This window comes from Gopherus flavomarginatus, chromosome 5 (assembly GCF_025201925.1).
Source record: "Gopherus flavomarginatus isolate rGopFla2 chromosome 5, rGopFla2.mat.asm, whole genome shotgun sequence".
Lineage (NCBI taxonomy): Eukaryota > Metazoa > Chordata > Testudines > Testudinidae > Gopherus > Gopherus flavomarginatus.
In genome coordinates, this window is record NC_066621.1 from 86702310 (window position 1) to 86723233 (window position 20924).

Here is a 20924-nt window from a genome sequence, read left to right on the forward strand (position 1 = left end):
TCCAGCACAGTGTGTTTTGAGAAGTTTTGGCAAGACAGGGTGGGGTAGAAACAAGTTGTGCAGGGGTGACTGGGAGCAAGGGATCAGGTTCCCAGAATGCAACTGTCTCCATCCCATAATGTCATCTATACCCCATAATTTTCACACTTTTGTTAAAAAGCCCACATACCCATGCAGTCCTCTCAGTCCAGTATTTCTGACAGAAGCATGGAGCCTGCACAGCTCTGCACTATTGTTCTAAACATTGCAAGCACAGGACACACGATCCTCTGGTATTTGCCAAGCCATAAGAAGAACCTCATCAGTGAGGAACGTAACAGCTTCTTGGAGGACAGATTAATATGGGACAGTGAGAACTAATTCAAGGTTTCTGGTGGTGGTCGCAGAACAGCTGCATATGGTGGAGTACTGCTTCTGGGCCTGAGAAATGAGCACCGATTGGTGGGATCAGATCATAATACAGGCTTGGGATGATGAGCAGTGGCTGCAGAACTTTCAGATGTACAAGGCCACATTCCTGGATCTGCGCACCAAGCTCACACAAGGCATCCAGCGCAGGGACACAAAAATGAGAACTTCTCTGACTGTGGAAAAGTAAGTGGCAATCACACTGGGGAAACTTGCGACACCAGATTGCTACCAGTCAGTGGGAAATTGTTTTGGAGTTGGAAAATCCACTGCAGGAGACTGTCATGCAAGTGTGCAGGGCCATTAATCATCTCCTGTTATCCAGGGCTGTGACTCTCGGCAATGTGCAAGACATAGAGAATGGATTTGCAGCAGTGGGGTTTCCGAACTGCGGTGGAGCAATAGATGGCATTCAAATCCCAATTTTGGCACCTGGCCACTTTGCCACAGGGTAGATCAACAGAGGGCAACTTTTCTGTGATTATGCAAGCATTGGTGGCTCACGGGGGATGCGTCACCAGTAAAATGGTGGCTGCTCAAGGAAGGTGCATGTTTAAGAACACAGGACTTTTCAGAAAGCTACAACTGGCAATGTTAAAATACCACTAGCAGCCTTGGGGGGGACCCAGCCTCCCCTGCTCCCTTGCCTCATGAAGCCATACACCAGCCACCTCAGCAGCACCAAGCAACTAGCACCCAAGCAAGGTGATGGTTGAATGTGCTTTTGGTAGATTGAAGGAACGCTGGCATTGTTTACTTACAAAATTGTATTTCAGTGGGGAAAAAAACCTAATAGTTATAGCAGCCCACTGTGTCTTGCATAAGATCTGTGAAGCAAAGGGGGGAAAGTTGCCACAGGTCTGTAGGACAGGAGTGGAGCAGCTGTCTGTGGAGTTTGAACAGCCAGATACAAGGGCTGTTAGAGCTCAGCACAGAGCTATCTGGCTGAGGGAGGCTTGCAAAGAGCACTTTTAACAGTGAACCACAGTAACGTACTGTGCTGTACCTGCTCCTGATGTATTGTGGGTGTTAGGAATGGTGGGGTGCTTGGTGTACATCTGTGAATAGAACACTGTCAATGCATCTATTAATTTTGCGGTGCTTGGTGTTCATTTATGATTATTACACTTTGTCACTGATCCTATGAGCTGTGTTATGGTGTAGTACAGTGACAAGTAAGTGGGTGTTTTCAGAACTGCGAGGCACTCAGCAGCATATGTTGTGAACTAATAAAGATTACTTATTTTCCAATAATATAACTTTACTCTACAAAACCAGTGCACAGAAAAATGTATAACTTAAAAGCAAATATATTAAAAACTTACTAAATTAATGGAACAGAACTTAAGGAGAAAGTATCAGAGGGGTAGCCGTGTTAGTCTGGATCTGTAAAAGCAGCAAAGAATCCTGTGGCACCTTATAGACTAACAGACGTTTTGGAGCATGAGCTTTCATGGGTGAATACCCACTTCCTCAGATGCATGTAATGGAAATTTCCAGGGGCAGGTATATATATGCTAGCAAGCAAGCTAGAGATAACGAGGTCAGTTCAATCAGGGAGGATGAGGCCCTGTTCTAGCAGTTGAGGTGTGAAAACCAAGAGAGGAGAAACTGGTTCTGTAATTGGAAAGAACATTCATGTCCATGATCTCCTGAGTCCCTTCCAACCCTAATAATCTGATTCTATGAAAAATGCTACATTTCAACCATAGCTACACATACACTGACCTGCGAAAGCCATGGTTGCTGTATGTGAAGTTGTGGTTGTCCTTAATGTGGCAAGGGTAGGTATGTTCCCCCTGCTATCACATGGAATGTTGGGTAGGGGTGTGTGAGGGGAGGTGCTGTAGTGGAATTCTCCAGGGACTGAAAAGGGACAGGATCCCATGGTTATTGAACCTGTAGGTCCACAACAGTCAGCAGCATCTAGTTGCTGACAGAGAAGCTCTATTAAGTCCTGATGCATCTTTCCTGCTGGGACTTCTGGGCCTTTCTCCTGTCTGCTGTTTCCTTCCCCAGGCTGCCTGCAGTGTTCGCCCTCCAGGCCCATTGCTGATGGTGTGATGCAGCGCTGGGTTGCAGGGTCTCATTGAACATGTTATACCGAGTCCTCTTCTTTCTCCTTATCTGGCTCAGGCGTTCTGCAAGTGTGGAGAGGGACCCCTTCAACGCTGCAGGCAGATAAAACACACAGAGGTACCATTGTCCATTTAGTCACAACAGAAAGAAAAACTTAAGATTCAGAACTTCCTTCCCCTACTCCCCTTAACCTTTAAACAAGACATGCTCGTTGACACTTCTGCTTGGGAGTGCCTGTGCATGGCATCACTCAGCACCAGCCACAGTGAGTGTGAGCTGCAGGGGTGAGGGAAATGAGGGAATTGCTCAGTTGCATGAAACTGAATATAGGCAATGGCACTGAGTACTGGCACCGTTTTCTGCACGCAGTGGTGATTGTAGTGGGTATCTCACTCCTGAGGGTAACAAAGGAACAGAGAACACAACTGCTGCTGGGGGTATCCCAAAGCCACCTGGGCCCCTATGCTGCTAGTCTGTGTACTGCAGTGGTACCTGACGTAGTTATCACTGACTGGTATGCGGCAGTGTCCTATTGCAGAGGAAGAACTGAGGCCACCATCCCTAAAAACCTCTAGGAGAGCATTGCAGAGTACCTCCATGACAATTTAATCAAAATCTCAGGAGGATTCAGAGCCCATCCCTGTGTACATAAACTGCTCCTCATAGCGCCCCCCCCCATCTCTACAGGGGAGTGAAAATCACATAACAATGCTACCTCTTTGTTGTACCGTACGTCTTCTAGTGTGAGTGAATTAATGAAAAGTCTATAGCTGTGTCCTGTTGAGTTGGGGGCACCATCAGTACATCGCTGTAATGGGAAATACGTTTACACACTTACCTGAGATTCCTTTCCCTGCATCAGGCTTGCCCATGCTCGACTGATTGGACTGCATTGGAGTCTCAGAGATCCTGGCTCACAGTGTAGCTGGATTTCCCTCCACCCCCTTCCAGTTCCCTGTCCCCCATCCTCCTCATTCTCGCTGTTTATGCCAGGTGCCTGTGGCTTGTGCTTCTTGGAGGTATCCATGGTGAAGAGCGGAGGAGGAGGGGCGCTCCGCTAAGGATAGCATGCAGCTCTTTGTAAAAGCGGCAGGTCTGTGGCTTGGCATCAGATCAGCTGTTGGCCTCCCTGGCCTTCTGATATGCCTGATGCAATCCTGTCACTTTCATGTGACACTGCTGCTGATCCCTGTCATGCCCTTTCTCCTGCATCTCCCATGAGATCTGCTCATAATGTTGATGTTTCTATGGCTGGTCCGTAGCTGTGCTTGCACAGCCTTTTCTTTCCACAGACCCAGGAGATCTAATATCTCCTCTCTACTCCAGGATGGAGCATGTAACTGTCATGGTCACTTGGGCAGTTGCACACAACAATGGGATCTGCTAGGTGTGCTTGCCAAGCTGGACAATCAGGAAAAGGCATTCAAAAATTTTTCTAGGCTTTAAAAGGAAGGGGGAGCCTCCAGTCTGCCTGACCCTGGGCAGTGGAGTTCACAATTGTGACCAGAATGGTCAGTGTCAGGCATTTTGGGATAGCTGTTGGAGGACTGTTAGAGTTGACAGAGGTAACGTAGTATCTAAAATTGCACTGCGTTGACCTCAGTACATCGACCATGGCTCAATGCCACTAAGGGAGGTGGTTACTGCATTGCTGTAACTGGGCACTTACATCAGTAGGAGACAAATTTAAACATAGACACATGCACAACTAGGTCAATGCAAGGCAGCTTACCGCAACCCAACTTTGTAGTATAGACCAGGCCTTAGAATAGGTATATGTATCACTTGGATAATTGTTCTTACACAGTCAGTCCCTCCACTATCCTCCTCCGTGATTATTTTCTCTGAACTCACTCATTTGTCAGTCATCTTCTGGTAGGGAAACATCCAATTCTAGGTGCCAACTCAACACAGTGTTTTAGAGCAGGCCAAAACCTCCATTGGCCTGTTTGACTTCCATATCTTATTGCAAATGCCTGTTTTGTTCGCTGCCTCCAAAGTTTCAACCATACTTGCTGCCCCGATTTCCTCCTCTCTAAGGACCTATTTGATTAATTTTCCCCTGACTGAGTCTCCTGGGAAAAGCAGAGTCCAGTGCACTTGTGAGTTATTACCTGCTGCCCTTTTGGGCTTAAGGGAAGGCACCTGGGCCTCAAAAAGGGGAGACAACAACTGGAGAAGTTGCTGGGAGAGCTGTTACAGAGCTGCTGAGAAGGCTCAGGAAGAAAGTTGCTGGGGGAGCTCCTGGAGAAGCAGCCTGAGAATACAGCAAACAAGGGGACTGGTACAACCCCTTGACTTAAAGGGGAGAGACTGAGTAGCGCCTGGTAAGGACTGATAACTGAACCTATCAAAGAGGTTGTTGCTCGGTGGACCTTCTCGATGAGTGTCTGTGTCCAGTGGGAGACAGAGGTGGAAGAGTCCTTACTGTGCCTTTCTTTTATGTTAAACCAGACCCCAACAAGAGGGTTTGTTATTGGACACAAGTGCCTGTGGGACAGTAAAGGGAACCTGAGGCCAGGCATCACAGAGCCACGCTTGGCCAGCAGGTGGCACTGCAGAGTAGGCGCACATTTACAGGCCCTTAGGATTATTTGTCCTCATAGATGTCCAGCTCCTCCCTATTTCTTATCACCTGGGAATGTCATTGGTGTCTTTGTTCCCCATTTTGGAATGTTATTAAAGCAGTAGGAGGACCATACTGCTATTTCTGCTTCTTAAGGCTCCCCACTTAAACCCTTTCCCATACCTCATTCCATTGTCACGTATCATTCCCCTCAGTTTAGGGGCTTTTAGCCAGTTAGTAGGCCAGGCAATGGTCCCAGGTCCAAGCCAGTTTGAATTAATATTGAATAAGATGATAGGCTCTCCTGTCTCAGATGCTATGCAGGCATCTTGTCACTGCTGAGTGCACCTTTATTCAGTAATACGTATGTAAATAAGGTGCAGCTGGGCCCAGCGCTGCTGCTAAACTGTGTGGCTGAAGGTTGTTTTTGAAGCTAGAAAGATTAGTACATTTAGTATGTTCCTGCTCCTCTAACTCCAGGTGACTGGCCCAGCTCTCTGCATTTGTCAAATATTGACACAGTTGCAAAGTGACCTTAATGACACAGAGATAGCCATGTTTGAGCCAGGCATCTGTCCTCTGCCACGGCTCCTGGAGAGTGAGGCACAGTTGCAGGGATACCTGCAAACTGCAGTCTCCCTTACCTGCTGTTGAGTCTCTTACTCCCTGTGCTGACCCCAAGCTGATCTGGAAAGACAGGAGAGAATAAGCAAGACAACTGTGAATGGCCTTGCTGTAGCATAGAGACACCTTAACCTTCCTCCAATGCTTTGGTGTGAGGTGACAGCCTGGGGGCTCTGCTTTCCCACCCTGTGGGGCCAGACCATCCTGCCTCAGTGAAAGGGGCCCTAAGGTCACTGCAGTCCTGGAGCTCAGGCCCAAAAATCAAACAGACTTGTAGGGAGTGTGAAAGAGCACAAGGACTGAGCACAGGTCCTACCAGTAGCCTCTTCTCCCCTCCCCCTCTGTGTGCAGTTAATCAGCTGGGCAAGATCCTCCTGCCCCCAGCTGGGACTTGGAAAATACTGTGTGCTAATGTTATTGACACCTCCCCCTGTGCGAGAGAGGCTCTGGCTGGCTGCAGCTCATGGCCCTATTTCCCCAGCTGTCCCAATGGTGTACGTTCTCCTTTGCCTTCACACTCCTCCCTTCCCCAGCCCCTCTGCATTTCTCTCTCTCTCTGGGGATGATTTGCTCATGCTCTCTAGGTAACATAGGCTGTTTACAGGCTGATCTCTGACCCAGGGCATCTCAGCTGTTTCCTAAGGGAGTCCTAGGGGATTTCTCCAAATGCCTCCGGGTGTGACTCTCTTCTCCCCAGAACCCCTGTTCTCAGGTGGGGGAGGGAGCCTAGGTAACTGCTCTTTGTACCCCTGGCTGAAGAGTTATTTCTCCAGCTGCTCTAATACTAATATTTGCACTCCCTCCATGGAGGTAAACAGTAGTTAGAAGATGTATCCAATGCACATACTGGAAAAATACTCCATGAGTGCAGAGGGACATAACAGCTTCATGCTGAGCCACTGTCCCCTAGGCTCTGGCAGCCCCATTTTCTGTGCTCTGTCCCATGTTACTTTTACAGGCCCCGCTCTGAGGAGGCTCACGCTGGTGATGGCCACATTGCTTTTCTTTAACATGCTGTATGAAGTACTAGATCTTTCTTGGGTTCGTTAGTCATTTTGATTTCACAGCTCTCAGGTTAATCCTGCCTTCCTGTTCTCAGCAGATTCCTCCCCTGCATCTCCAGGGCTTATCTGTCCACCTGACTAGTTTCTTGCTTGGCAGAATCTTTTCATCTCCTTTCTTTTTTGGGCTCCCTTTAGTACATGCCCCCTGTCTCACTCATGTAGGATAAAAGGGGCCTCCAGCACTGCCCACTTTGTGCCCCCCTGGGGCGGGGGGGTTGTATCAGGAATTGCTTTATTAAACTAACTGGAAAGAACTCCAATGGGCTCTAGCAGCAGCTGCCACCCGCTCATGCTCCTTGGCAGTGTGGGGAGGGGAGGGGAGCTGATTCTCTGGCAGACCACCAGCTATGGTGCTCAGAGAGGAGAAGAAATGGTTGAATCCTGAATGGGAGGCTTGTGGCTAAGCCATGGGGCAGAGCTGGGAGAAAGTTCACTTCCTTAAAGCATTGACTCTGTTACATTTATATAGGGACCAGTCCCTGCTCAGGAATTCAAGATGCAACGCCCAACAAGTTCAGAGGAGAGGGCGAGCATAGGGGTAGGTGGTCTTCATCCTGACCTTGATCTTAATGATCATAATGAGTCTTTGGGAGGGGTTTGGAGGCAGAGAGCTGGGGGGGCAGGGGAGGCTGGCACACGTGGACTGGGAGGTTGCTTCATGTGTGAGGGGCCACATGGAGGAGAGTGAGCGTGGGCCTAGGAAACGAAGGGAGTGGTGGTGTTGGCATCCTTGGTGAAGCAAGGGGCTAAGAGGAGACCCTAAGAAATGAGCCAGGATGAAGACCATGCTGGAGCTGTGTAGGGCATTGGAGGCAAGGATGAGAAGTTTAAACTGGATGTGATGGGTAAAGGGGAGCTAGTGGAGAGATCCCCAGAGGGGAGGGATGCATTTGTAATTGGTGAGTAAGGGAGAGAATCCTTGCAGTTGCATTTTCGATGAAGTGGAAGTGAGGGGTGAGTATTGGGGAGGCCAGAGAGGAGAAGGCTGCATCAATCACAGATGACCAGGGTATTGACAAATGTGTGATGGGCAGAGAAAAGAGGAAAGAACAGGGAGAGTTGGTGTCAGCCTGGATGTGAGGGGAAGTGTTGACAATGAGTCTAGGGTTATGTCTACACTATGGGGTAGGCAGGTGATTCCCAGATCACATACACGTGGTTCAGCCGTGATGAGTACAAACTGTCTGAACCCTGTGGGCAAGTACTCAGCATGTCAGAGCCATGTGGCCGCTACCCATGCTACCATAGCTACCCTGCTATTTATACTTGCACTAGCTTTCCTCGAGCTAGCGTGAGTATGTGTAAGTGAGCTGGGAATCACACTCGTAGTTCATAGTGTAGACATAGACCATGTGATGGGGAAGTGGTGGGGCAAGATGGGCAGAGGTGTAGTGAGCGCCCTCCGTACCCTCTGACCGGAGGGGGCCCCGCAAGGAAGGAGGCCCCTAAAAGTGGCAAAAAAAAAAGTAAGGTATAACTAGATAAGTGACATTTATTGACGCTATTGCACAATCCATGTCGGTTTTACTGACAAAACCGTGAAGTCATTATGATACATCATAATGCTATTGGCTACATCAGTTGTCTGTCGGTCAGTTTTGAATTTTAGTTGGACCCATTCAAAGAATGTGTATTTGCGTTCATAATGGCGGTCGGCGGATAAATGTTATTAATTTAGTTGTTTAGTTTTTTATCGTTTCCAAAGCAAAAGCGTGCTTTGTGATGTCTAAGAGAATGTATAAGAGCGGAGCTAGTAAACGAAAGGCAGCAAAAGATGCCGAGAAGGAACTTGAGAAAATTCCAAAGTTGTCAACGTATTTTGCGCTGCAATCCAACGTACAGGTACAGGCACATGAAACGGACAGCGCTAGCAGTGACGAATCGTATCCAGAAGTATCCAGAAGTGCTTCAAGTGAGGTCGAAGGTGAAGCCAGTTGTTCTACCAAACAAACTGTGACAGATATTCCAGCTGCTGCCGGGAAAGAAGTATCTGAATCTGAACCACTGACTGATGATCCAGGAGATTGGCTGTCTATAATATCGGACAGGCAAGTGTGTGACATTGTTGCACGTGGCCCACCGCAGCAGAATGAAAGTTACGAATTTCCATTTAACGAGGAAAGACGGAGGTTCACAAGTACTCATTATCGGACACTCGTTGGGAGTCAAGAATTGATGCTGTGAAGCCATTGCGTTATCACCTTGAAGAATTGTGCAATGCTTTGTCATCTTTGCGAGAATATGCGCTCGAAAAGAAAGATGGCAATACAGCAACAGAAGCTGGTGCGCTTTTAGACCATGTTACTACGTGGCCTACGTGGTACGATATACTATTTCACGTCAATAAAACCAGCAAATTAATTCAGTCACCAGATGTGTCAATTGACATACTGCAGGCAGAAGTCGGTGCTACAATGAAGTTTTTGGAAGACTATCGAAATACAGGATATAACTCTGTGGTCACAAATGCACGTGAAATAGCAGAGCATATGGGCATTGAGCAGGTGTTTCCAGAAACCAGGGGGCGACGTAAGAAGAGAATGTTTGATTACGAATGTGCTGATGATTCGAGTCGTCTTTCTGCCGAAGAAAAATTCAAATCGCAGTTCTTTCTTGTTCTCACTGATCAGGCCATATCTTCTGTTTCGTCGCAATTTGACCAACTCGTGGAGTGGTATAAGTTGTTTGGATTTCTGTACAACGCTAACAGCCTGAAGCAGTGCCACAGAGAAAATGAACTGGAGAATCACAGCAAAAATTTTGAAAGAAAAATGGGAGACATTGATGCCAACGAACTCATAATGGAATTGAATCGTTTTATTTATGTCATCGAGAAAGAGAGAGGACTTGTCACAGCAAACAATTTTTTAACATACGTATACAAGAACAGCCTTCAGGAGATATATCCGAATCTTTGCATTTGCATCAGAATTCTTCTGACCACACCAGTTACTGTCGCTGGTGCTGAAAGGAGCTTCAGCAGAATGAAACTGATCAAGAATATCCTGCACTCAACCATGACAGATGACAGGCTTTCTGCGCTTGCAGTTATCTCAGTCGAAAACAAGATTGCCAGATCTCTGGACTATGACGCATTGATTAACCAATTTGTGGAGAACGAAGCTCGAAAGAAGCGCTTTGCATAAATACGGAATACATGTACACTGTAGGTCTATGTATACATAATATGAACCCTGTATATTGTATAAAATAAATACCGCATTCCAGTTTCTGCATTGTAAGGGGCCCTGGACATATGTTTGGAGGGGGCCACGTTCTTTGTTGCTACGGCCCTGAAGATGGGAGCAAAGATGGCTTGGGAGAAATTGTTTCAGCTCTGTTGATCTAGCAGTGACCTCACCAAGGTGGGCTGGGCTCTTCTGGCTCTGCTGCTGGCTCACTGTGTGCCTGGGAGCATCCTTCTCTTTCCATCTGCTTCCATTTCCCCATCTGTGACCTCCTGGCAGTTGTGAGGCTGCAGTCACTCAGCTTCGAAGTGTTTGGCCTGCCCAGTGTGGTGATGGTTATGACAGCGCTATATCAGAGCTAGGTAGTATAATTATTGTTGTTTTATTGTGCTGCTCAGACCAGTAAAATGGTTGAAAGTGAAAATGCACAAAGGGGAGGGAGAGAAGCCAAGCGGAGGAGGGACAGCTGTCCCTGACACACCACACACCCTGACCTCCTGGGTCCTATTTCTTCATGTTGGTTCAACATTAACCCAGGCAGGGCTGGGACTTCTCTTGTCCTGCTCCCTCTTCATTTCTACTGCAGCTGAGGCATATACCATGAGGCACAGCAGAGTCAGAGTGCTGGGCAGCCTGCTCCTTTTCTGTCTTCTGCACCTCGTGCTGAGCCATGACAGGGGTAAGGGCTCATTGAGTATCGAGGGAAGGGCAGGGGTGATGGGAGGCTGAGGAAAATGAATGGGACTGTTCATTTCCAAGCTGCAGCTGGAAGGGGAAGCCTGTATGAGGGGCTGACAGTCCCTGGAGTGGCCAGGGGTTTGTTCCAGCTAAGACAGTAGGCACTCGCTTGCTAAGAAGTGGGGAGAGAGCGCTCAGGGCTTCCCTGTTGCTGTGTAGGGAGAAGCAGCAGTCCCCAGTTTCTGGGGAAGGAGCTGGATGGGGTGAGGAGAGTGGCTGGCTACTACAATTCAGTGGATTGTGCTGGGTTATTCTGACTGTATATTTCAAAGCCCCCTGTCTTGGAGCATGAATGAACCTGGGGGGAGGGAAGGGGTATCTTAATCAGTCCTGCCCCTTGTGCTGGCCACATGTGGCATTTCCTGGGCCAGGGACTCACTTTCTCTTGGTGACCTGCTTTATTTATGGGGGGGGAGAGGGCGGCTATTATTCTCCACATTGCCTTTGCCCCTCTGGCTGTCCGAACAACACATGTAGTACAGGCTAGGCCCTATTTCACTCCCAGGCATATGCAATATACTGTGTCCCTGTTCCTGGTGCTCCTCCTTTGTTCCCCATTAGGGCTTCTGCTTCCTCATTCCTGTCTCTCCCTGACGTGGGGGCAGGGTCCCCTCAGACAGGACCTTCTGACGGTCGTCTCTCTCCACTGCTATGCAGAGGAATGGGAGAAGGCTGAAGCTAGGTTGGAAGTCAGGGTCTCTGAACAGGCAGATGGAAGTGATTCCCCAGCATATCCTACTGAGCTGGGATTGCAAAAAGACACACACCAGAGTGAGAGAAACAACTGCCAGTATGTGGCAGTACAAAGCCAGTAAGTGCTGATGCTCCAAGCAGGCAGACTTTGGCCGAGTAGTGAACTAGTGGAGCAGCCTTGCCGAAGGAAATGTACAGGGAAGGGTGGAGGCCCCAGCCATTGGGGCATCTAGGACAGGTCACAGCCTTAGCTCATAGATTGCAGGGAGATTAATCCTGCATGGGGCCTCAAGGTGAACTGGATAGGTCCTGCTGAGCCTCTTTCATCCTCCGTATTCCACTAGAGGTCAAGCAGTAGGAGAGACTCGCTGGCTGTGTGTGTTCACTGATTCAGACCCATAACGGGACAGGCAGAGCCTGCAAAGGAAACAGTTCTCTTCCATCTCTTTGTCAAGTGACTGGTCAGTGTTCTGGTTTGGTAGTTTTCCTTGAGCAGCAGCAAGCGCTTTCCCTGCTCAAGCGCCCGCGACGTGCCAACAAGGGATTCCTGGAAGAGATGCTCAAAGGCAACCTGGAACGGGAGTGTCTAGAAGAGAAATGTAGCTATGAGGAAGCCTATGAAGCCCTCGAGTCCACTGTTCGCACGGTATGTACAGCCACTCCCAGGAAATGATCCTTCATATGGATACCATGAGGAGAGACCAGATAGTTGAGGATCATAGCTTCTAAAGGGTTCATCAAGGGGCTGCCAAGGCAAGGTCCAGTGTGTTCCCAGACCCACTTCAAGGAATGACTTTGGTTCTATGACATATTTCCTAATTAGGGCAGGAACTACCTTCCTCTCCTGAAAGGTCAGAGAGGTTCTGGTGGCAGCACCCTTACAGTCCTGGGAGCCGTCCTGTCTGACAGAGCGAGAGGGGAAAACTCAAGAGAGGTGCATGACAAGCCCCATCCTCCTTACTGTGGGGGATGCAGCTTGGTGGAGGTTGGGGGTAAGAGGTTACTTTGAGGGAAACTGGGTATATTTAGTTCTATTTGGAAAAAAATGAGCATCACAGTGAGTGTAAATGAGTGTATGCTGGGAGTGAGGTGCAAGACAGCTGGGAAAGGTCTGTACAAGGAAACTAACTCTTAGTTGATACAGGGAAGAGCACAATATTCAAATAATGAAAAATTAATTGAAAACAGGTAAGTGTGCACAGGAATTAGGTCTAGGTTAAAGTACAATCTGGGCAGAGCCCCAGGGGTTGGAGTTAATAGGTCTGATTGCGAGATGGGGACCTCAAATAAAAAAAGGCAGAGATTTTAAAAAATCTAACTTACTAAGCAAATAAGGGTTAATACAAAAGCAAGACTTCCGAACAGCCACAGCCCCTATCCTGCAAACAGAGCACATGCTTGCTTCTCGGCTCCTGCTGATCCCAATGGAGCATGTGCACATTGTGGGGATTTGGGCCTATTTTCAATTTTTAGGCCAGTTAAACTAAGCTGGCTCAATTGTCTTTCATTTGCTTTTAAATTGAGACTAACGAGCATTCAGCAGAACAAAACAGGCCTGAAAATATCTAGTTATGCCATAGCTGAGGATGTTTTTATATAATATATATGTGTGTGTGTGTATATGTGTATGTATATGTGTATATATATATGTGTGTGTGTGTGTGTGTGTGTGTGTATATATGTGTATATATTTTAAAATAAGTGAAACTACAGGCTTGCCTACAATCTGCATTAGTCCACACCAGAAGGGTGTAAATTCTAGTGCGAGCTAGCGTGTAACACACTAGCTGGCCCATGATGGTGCACACTAAAGTTCCCTAGTGCACCTTTGAAACAGGACTACATTAATGTTCACTTAGGGTTACCAGCTTTCTGACTGCAGAAAACCGAACATCCTTGCCCTGCTCCCTGTCCCACCCCTTCTTGAGGCCGTGCCCCCACTCACTCTATCCCCTCACCTTCCATCACTCGCTATCCCCCATCCTTGCGCTCTCGCTCATTTTCACTGGGCTGGGCAGGAGGTTGGAGTGTGGGAGAGGGTGAGGGCTCTGGCTGGGGGTGCGGACTCTGGGCTGAGGCCTCCGAGCAGGGGGATAGGCTGTGAAAGGGGAGTATGGGCTCTGGGGTAGGGCCAGAAATGAGGGGTTCAGAGTCCATGTGGGCTCCAGACTGGGGGTTGAGGTGCAGGGGTGATGGCTCCTGGTGGGGGTGCGGGCTCTGATGTGGGGTCGGGGATGAGGAGTTTGGGATGCAGGAGGTGGCTCCGGGCTGGGGCCAAAGGGTTTGGGAGGGAAGGGTGCAGGCTCTGGGAGAGAGTTCGGATGTGTGAGTGGGCTCAGGGCTGGGGGTTGGGGTGCAGTAGGGGGTGAGGGATGCAGGCTCCAGGGATCCAGGCAGTACTTACCTCAGGTGGCTCCCAAAAGTGACCGGCATGTCCGGCTCCTAGGAGGAGGCATGGCCCTGGGGGCTCTGCAGGCGCTGCCCCCACAGCTCCCATTGGCCGTGGTTCCCAATCAATGGGAGCTACAGAGCCGGCACTTAGGGTGGGGACAGCATGCAGAGGCCCCATGGTTGCACCTCCGCCTAGGAGACGGAGGGAAAAGCTAGCTGTTTCCAGGAGCTGCGTGGAGCCAGAGCAGGCAGGGAGCCTGCCTTAGCCATGCTGCGCCACTGACTGGACTTCTAACGGCCCAGACAGCAGTGCTGATTGGAGCCGCCAGGATCCCTTTTTGACCAGTCATTCCAGTTGAAAACTGGTCATCTGGCAACCCTATGCACACTCTTAGTACACACCAGCAAGGTCCACACAAGCCAGTTAGTGTGCAGCATGCTTGTGTATACTAGAATGTATACCCTTCTAGCAAGGACTAACACGCCTTGTAGATAAGTCTGTACGAAATGGCTACCAATCAGCCCCTGACTCCTTTGCTTATGATGTATCCCTTGCCCCCAAGCTTTGTCAGTTATTTGTCTTTCCAGTTTAGAAGGTTTTTGCACCAGAGATTGTCCCTTACTACATGTGTAGGCAGCACTCAGCACATTTGGGTTACTAGTGTAATATAAATCATAGAGATAATGCTTGCCACTGGTGCCTGACCCTGCAGGGATGGAAGCAGAGAGGAGTTTGTGGCTGGCTGATGTAAACTTAGACACCTCAAGCCCAGAATGGAGAGGGAAGGCGGCTGACCACAGGAAAGGCCATTACTGCCAGTGTTCCTCATCTGAATTGCTTTGTCTGCAGTCCCCTGCTACTCCCCAAGTGGGGTAGTTCTCAAGGCAGTATGCTGCTTGAAGAGGATTTGACTGGAAACTGGTGTTGCTGAGATAGGTCAGGCAGAAGTGAAATTGGCTGCTTTCAAACGGCCTCCACTGGGGCAGGGCTGTGATAGGATAGGTAGCCCCAGAATTTGACAGGAAAGCACGTGACTCAGTGTCACTTTCTCTCTGTTGTGCTCCAGTGTCTTTGATCTCAGCAGGGCTAGAGTTTGCTCCCTGTTTGCCAAGAAGGAACATTCTCTTACTGAGATGGTGTCTGGCTTTGGTTTGAATTGCGGAAGTTCAGGCAGGGCTGAGGCTCCATTACTCAGATCCTAAGTGTTTGCATTTGTTTTGCAGGATGAATTCTGGAGGAAATACAGGGGTAAGTTGGTTCAAGTCCTGCAAATGTTTTGATGTCCCACAGGCTGTACTGCTGTACCCGGAAGAGCTGGCTCCCTAGCTTCATTAGCCAGGCCACTCCCCAGGGTTCTAGCCTCTCATATGTCATGCTGACTTGAGCTGCAGTGCTCATTGGAGAGCCTTTGACCGGACAGGTTTCTTGCTCTTGTTTGTTAGAATGTGAATCCCAGAGGAAGCTCAGGACAACTCTGGATGAGTGTCTGGCAGGTAAGAGGGGCTTGGAGACCTCGTAGATGGTGAGTTCCTGGAAACCTGTAGATGGTGAGTTCCTGGAAACCTGCTCCCAGCACAATTTGGGAGGAAATTCTAAAGAAGCGGGAAGGTCATCAGATGGACAATATCAGGGGGAGCAACAGCACTTAGAGGGGGAGGCAGAGCCCCCTAGACTTTCCTGCCATATTGATCCCCCATAAACACTTTTTTCTTTAACATCCCAAAAACCCTGGATTCCCCCTTGGAATAGCATGGGATAGATGCCCAGCTGCCGCCAGCTCCAGTGAGGATCGAGTTCCTCACTACTATTCCCAGCTACCTCCAGCTCCAAATCAAGGCACTGAGATACAGAAGTGAAGTCCATCAGGATGATCTGGGGGTAAAATTTGTTTAAGGTGGGTCTGTGCATGTATGTGAGAACCCAAGTCAGGGATTTGTAGGCTGGTACCTATGGACTCTATGAAAATAATGCCTCTGACTTGCCCTCTGTTGGGACTTTGGCAGGAAACTGTGTCTCAGGCAGTGGGCAGAACTATCAAGGGACAATTTCTGTCACCAAGTCGGGGATTGAATGTCAGTTCTGGACAAGCAAATTCCCTCACAGACCTGAGTAAGTCCATAACCCTCTTCCACACACACTATATCCCAGCTCTGGTTGGAGGAGCCAGGTTGTGAGGAAGACCACAACCCAGACTGAAGAGGTTCTCTAGGCTGCTAGCTACCTCATCACTCCTTTCTCATAGGTTTAACATCACCACCCATCCGGATGCCAATCTCACCAAGAATTACTGCAGGAACCCAGACAACAACCCAAATGGCCCCTGGTGCTATACCCGAGACCCAGCAGTGCGATGGGAAGAGTGTGCTGTTCCAGTGTGTGGTGAGCCTCGACACTGGGCCCTGAGATACCCCGTTCCCTAGGAGGGAAAAATTTACTCTAATGCTGATACTAAGGACCTCAAGAAAGGGGAGGGTCTGTGGAGAGTGGGTGCGGGAGGACTTGGAAGGCACAGAGAAGTGGGATGAAGGTCTGCTTCATTTTACTTTGAGTGACACAGCACCCCCAGGTGCCTCACTGGTGAGAAGGGGGCTCCTGGGCAGTGTGGGGCATCCCATGGGATTCAGGGTGGGGACCCCAGACATAGTGGAGTGATGGGACATAGTGAAGTGCTCTGGGGCCTGCTGGAATCTGGTCTGTAGCCAGACACCAGCACTTCCCACTGCAGGGCCATGAGTCCGATAATGGCTGTCTTGCTCCTTCTCTTTCAGGTCAAGACAAGACCACAGTTCCATTTATTCCCCGGACTCCTCCACTGGACAGAACACAGGAGCCATGTGAAACGGACAAAGGGCTGTATTACGATGGGAATCTCTCTGTCACCGTCTCGGGGGCCAAGTGTTTGCCATGGGCCTCAGACAAAGCAAAGGAGCTGTCCCATGGAATTATGTTTCTCCCAGAAGTGAAGCTGGTGGAGAATTATTGCCGGAATCCTGATGGAGATGATGAAGGTGTCTGGTGTTATGTGGATCATCCAAATACTACCTTTGAGTACTGTGACCTGCACTACTGTGGTGAGACGTGTCAGTGGGTATGGGGCTGCCATGGGGATCTTGGGCCTGCAGGGTGGGAGAAATTCACAATAGCCAGGAGGATACAGTACTGTGGTGAAGGGACCTTGTGGTGAGGAGTGGGTAGGCCACAGCCTCATGGGAGGCTACATGTATGGGATTCATCTGTTTACATTAAGTCATGCATGTGTGGGTCACATGGTATATGTGTACACATGTAAGACTATGCCTGAGGTTTGAGGAGCCCTTTATTGACTGACAACCCCTCCCCCTGCATCACGTCAATATGTGCCGCCATATTCCAGCTAACTGGATGGTGCTTATTAGTTCACCTGTTGGGCAGAGGTTGGGAAGGAGAATCAGTGAACCAATGATCTTGCTTAAAAAAGCAATACTTCCACCAACCCCACTACGTGTTGGAAGGGATGGTGCCACTTCTGAAGTCCTATGTAAAACGTTGGAGCTTTGCCTCTCAACATCTCTGTCTGTCTCTCTCAGCGAGGTCTTTGGATGAGATGGACGATGTAATAGCAGGGCGGACCATTACCCAAGAGCACCAAACCTTCTTTGATGTTACAACTTTTGGTTCAGGTGAAGCAGGTGAGCAAAGGACCTAGGAGGCACAAACATAGGACCAAAAGTGCTGCAGAAGCTGCAGCTCCTTCCCACAATGCCTTGTTCCTCAGGGAAAAAAAGCCTGTTAAATACCTACTGCTCAAAGCAGAAGTGGATGCTAAAACTACTTTAGTTTCTGTCTAAAAAACTCATCCAAAGCTAACCTCCAGTTGTGAGGAAGCCCCCAGTCCTTACAGTCCCAGCTTTCCCCAGCAGGAGGTGCAATGGGGAGATCCCTGCTACTTCAGCCCTGGTTCAGAGCAAGAAATGCTGTAGGAGAAGGTGCAAGACTGGTGGCTTTGGGAGATCTTCCAGTCCCAGCCAAGAGCACAATAGAGAATGAGTAGGTTACTGTCTTTTGAAATGCAAAAAAAATCAGCACTCCCTCCCCCTCCCACCTCCAAGGAAAGCCTGCCACAACCCCAACCACAAGGCAATTCCGCCACCCCCACATTCAACAGACACTTATAGTATCTAGAGGGAGAACATCATCAATAACAAATGGGCGTTTGTTTTATCAGCAAATTTTGCCAGCCAGCCTTTAGTCTGTTTCATTTAGCCAGTTGTCACTGAATGTGCAGTTTCTGATGTGAGCTTTATTTTTTTTTATTGGGGGCAGGGGAGTAGTAGGATCACTCATACCATCGCCCTGATCTTCCATTGTTTAATATGCCTTGCATGTCTCCTCACTCCTGCATGACTCAAACCCTCTCTCGCAGGTGCAGTGTGCTTGCATGTTGGGGGGCAGGCAGCTGTTATATTTTCAACAGTTTTGATTTCTTATTGCTTAAACTGTGGAAGTGGGAACACTGCAGCACTGGTAGCTGGACACACAAACTTTTAACATTAGATATCCCAGTGTAGTGTGGTGATAATGTAAATCTTTAGACCCGTATGGAAGAAACCAGGCAGATTACATTTATTTTTCTGGTAACTGGCACATTCATAAAAAAACCAGCCAGGCCAGTCAAATACCAGCCAGGTGGTAACCCTAAAAATGAGGCAACTACTATTACTCCCAGTCAAGCATGTTGTTTGTAGAGCGGGTCCCCTGCATTGCAAATCAAGTAGAGTAACAGAGACAGGCTGCCTGGTTTTTCAGATTGTGGCATCCGTCCCCTGTTTGAGAAGAAAAAGATTTCTGATAAGAGTGAGCAGGAGCTGTTGGCATCCTACATTGGGGGCCGGATTGTAAAGGGGGAAAATGCAGAAGTTGGCAGTGCCCCCTGGTAAGTACTGTTGCTGCAGTTTCTCTACAGTCTTTCCTTTTAGACCAGGGGAAACCAGGAGTCTGTCAGCTGGCACAGTGTATTCAGCCAGCACCACCTCTACTCATAGCCCCTTCTGGGGGCTGACTTGGCAGCACTACTACAGCTGGACAGAGACGCCCTCTCTCCTTTGGAGCCAAGTGCATGGCTGCCATGGAAAGGGAAGCACTCTGCAGACTGTGTGTTTCACCCTCATCCTAATCGTTCCAGTCCTGCAGGCACAGGTCTCTGTTGGTGGCCATGGTAGGAATTAGAAGTCTAATTAGATGGGGAAAGTGGCAGGAGAAAAGTACCCTTCAGATAGAATTGCAAGGAGAATACTCATCCTCAGTTCCAGGTCCTAAGGACTAGACCTGACTCATGCTAGGGGAGTGCTGTCATGGTCTCCTGGGGCAGTGAGAGCAGGTTTCCCTGGTCATGCCAAACTGCTGTTCCTGCAAGGCACGCAAGAGCATGCAGCCAGCTGAGCCAGTGCCCTGGGTAAATCTCTCACTTTCTCTTCCCATCCCAGGCAGGTGATGCTTTTCAGGAAGAGTCCACAGGAGTTGCTGTGTGGTGCCAGCCTCATCAGTGACCGCTGGGTCCTTACTGCTGCCCACTGCCTCTTTTACCCACCCTGGGACAAGAACTTCACCAAAGATGACATCTTGGTGCGGATTGGGAAGCACCATAGAACAAAGTAAGAACTTGAATGGGGGAGGGAGGGGAAAGCAGATGGGAGTCCCCCATGAGTGTAGTGGGAGAATAAAGTTGGGGTCTAGAGAGAATGTCATCTGGCATTATGGGAACCCCCATGGCAAACCAGACTGTCAGGTGCTTCCCCAGGTTATAGTGGGTTCCCATGGAGATGCCACTCACTGAGGCTCTGCTGATCCCCGAGTCTAAAGTGAAAGGGAGGGCAGTTTGCACCCCTCCCAGGGCCACTCTTCCTTGTGAGAAAGATGGTGCTGCAAGCCAGCCAGAGGGCCAGCAGCCACCAGAGCTCATAGCTGTTGCTGCTGCACAGTCACTTCTCTCCTTCTGTTGGAATCATTTCAGGTATGAGAGGAACATAGAGAAAATCGCCATGCTGGATAAAATCATCATCCATCCCAAGTACAACTGGAAAGAGAACCTGGACCGAGACATTGCACTGATGCTCCTGAAGAAACCCATAGTCTTCAGCGACCACATCCACCCTGTGTGCCTGCCCACCAGGGAGCTGGTACAGAGGTGAGGAGAAAGCAACCCCAGGGAGCAGGGCTGCAAATGTCTCCTTTGGGTCTACATGAAGTATCAGGAAAGCCCTAGGAAAAAGCAGGATGCATCTTTTGTGCTGGTTTGCAATAGGTGAGCCAGTTGGTGAGATGCCCCTCCAGAGTCTGGGCAGTGCTAGGCTATAAGAGTGACATGTAATATTTCCATGTGCTTTAACCTTGCTTCTTCCTGCAGCCTGATGCTGACAGGATTCAAAGGGCGGGTATCTGGATGGGGAAATCTGTATGAGACCTGGAGCTCTGGCACAGCTGCACTGCCCTCAGTTCTGCAACAGGTGAACCTCCCCATAGTCAGCCAGGATACCTGCAAGGCATCCACTAACATCAAACTCACTGACAACATGTTCTGTGCAGGTAAGTGCTGCTGGGTGTGCAGAGCTAACTGCTGCACATGGGGGCAGTGATGGATGGGTCAGGGGGCAAAGTTGCTCTCAGTACCATGTGCCATAATGCAAGGGTTCATTTAGCCTAATTACTGCCCAGTAAACTTCGATCTATCCTAAAGAAATAGTATACCCAGGGCATGAATGAGCCTCTGGAATTCCCAGCCTATGTAGGGGATGAACAGGGTGATCAGACAGCAAATGTGAAAAATCGGGAGAGGAGCCTACATAAGGAAAAGACCCCAAAATCAGGACTGTCCCTATAAAATTGGGACCTCTGGTCACCCTAGGGATGAAGAATTGAGAGCCATGAAGAAGGGTCTTGGGCATCAGCAGGCTGAGAGAGATGAGATAGAATGGAGCTTTCCTGTAAATGTACAGAATTAGCAGAGTCCAGCATTACGGGATTCAGAGGGCTTGGCTGTACTAGTGGTCAATACCTAGGATACTGAATGTGAGGCAGGGGCTGCCAGAGCCAGCTTACACTATAGTACTGTTTTACATAGTGCTTCATTCAACGTGCATTGATGAAAACATTAATGTTAAATAGCACCAGCTGAGGGCAGAGACTACAGCACTTAC

General features: G+C 49.0%; 1 protein-coding gene across 3 annotated transcripts in view; it reads left to right on the plus strand.

Annotated features, from left to right (window-relative positions):
- Positions 1-10323: 10323 nt before the first annotated feature.
- F2 (coagulation factor II, thrombin) overlaps positions 10324-20924 on the plus strand; it is a 40302-nt gene continuing 29701 nt past the window's right edge. The window contains exons 1-12 of one of the 3 annotated variants that reach the window (XM_050955378.1): positions 10324-10608; positions 11843-12006; positions 14976-15000; positions 15195-15245; positions 15756-15861; positions 15995-16131; positions 16521-16823; positions 17319-17420; positions 18538-18664; positions 19215-19382; positions 19742-19915; positions 20135-20313. In XM_050955378.1, coding sequence (XP_050811335.1) covers positions 10353-10608; positions 11843-12006; positions 14976-15000; positions 15195-15245; positions 15756-15861; positions 15995-16131; positions 16521-16823; positions 17319-17420; positions 18538-18664; positions 19215-19382; positions 19742-19915; positions 20135-20313 — 1792 coding nt within the window. In that variant the 5' untranslated portion in view covers positions 10324-10352. Of the gene's footprint in view, positions 10609-11842; positions 12007-14975; positions 15001-15194; positions 15246-15755; positions 15862-15994; positions 16132-16520; positions 16824-17318; positions 17421-18537; positions 18665-19214; positions 19383-19741; positions 19916-20134; positions 20314-20924 lie in introns of those variants that run through there. The other 2 variants (XM_050955377.1, XM_050955376.1) reach the window with 2 other exon arrangements.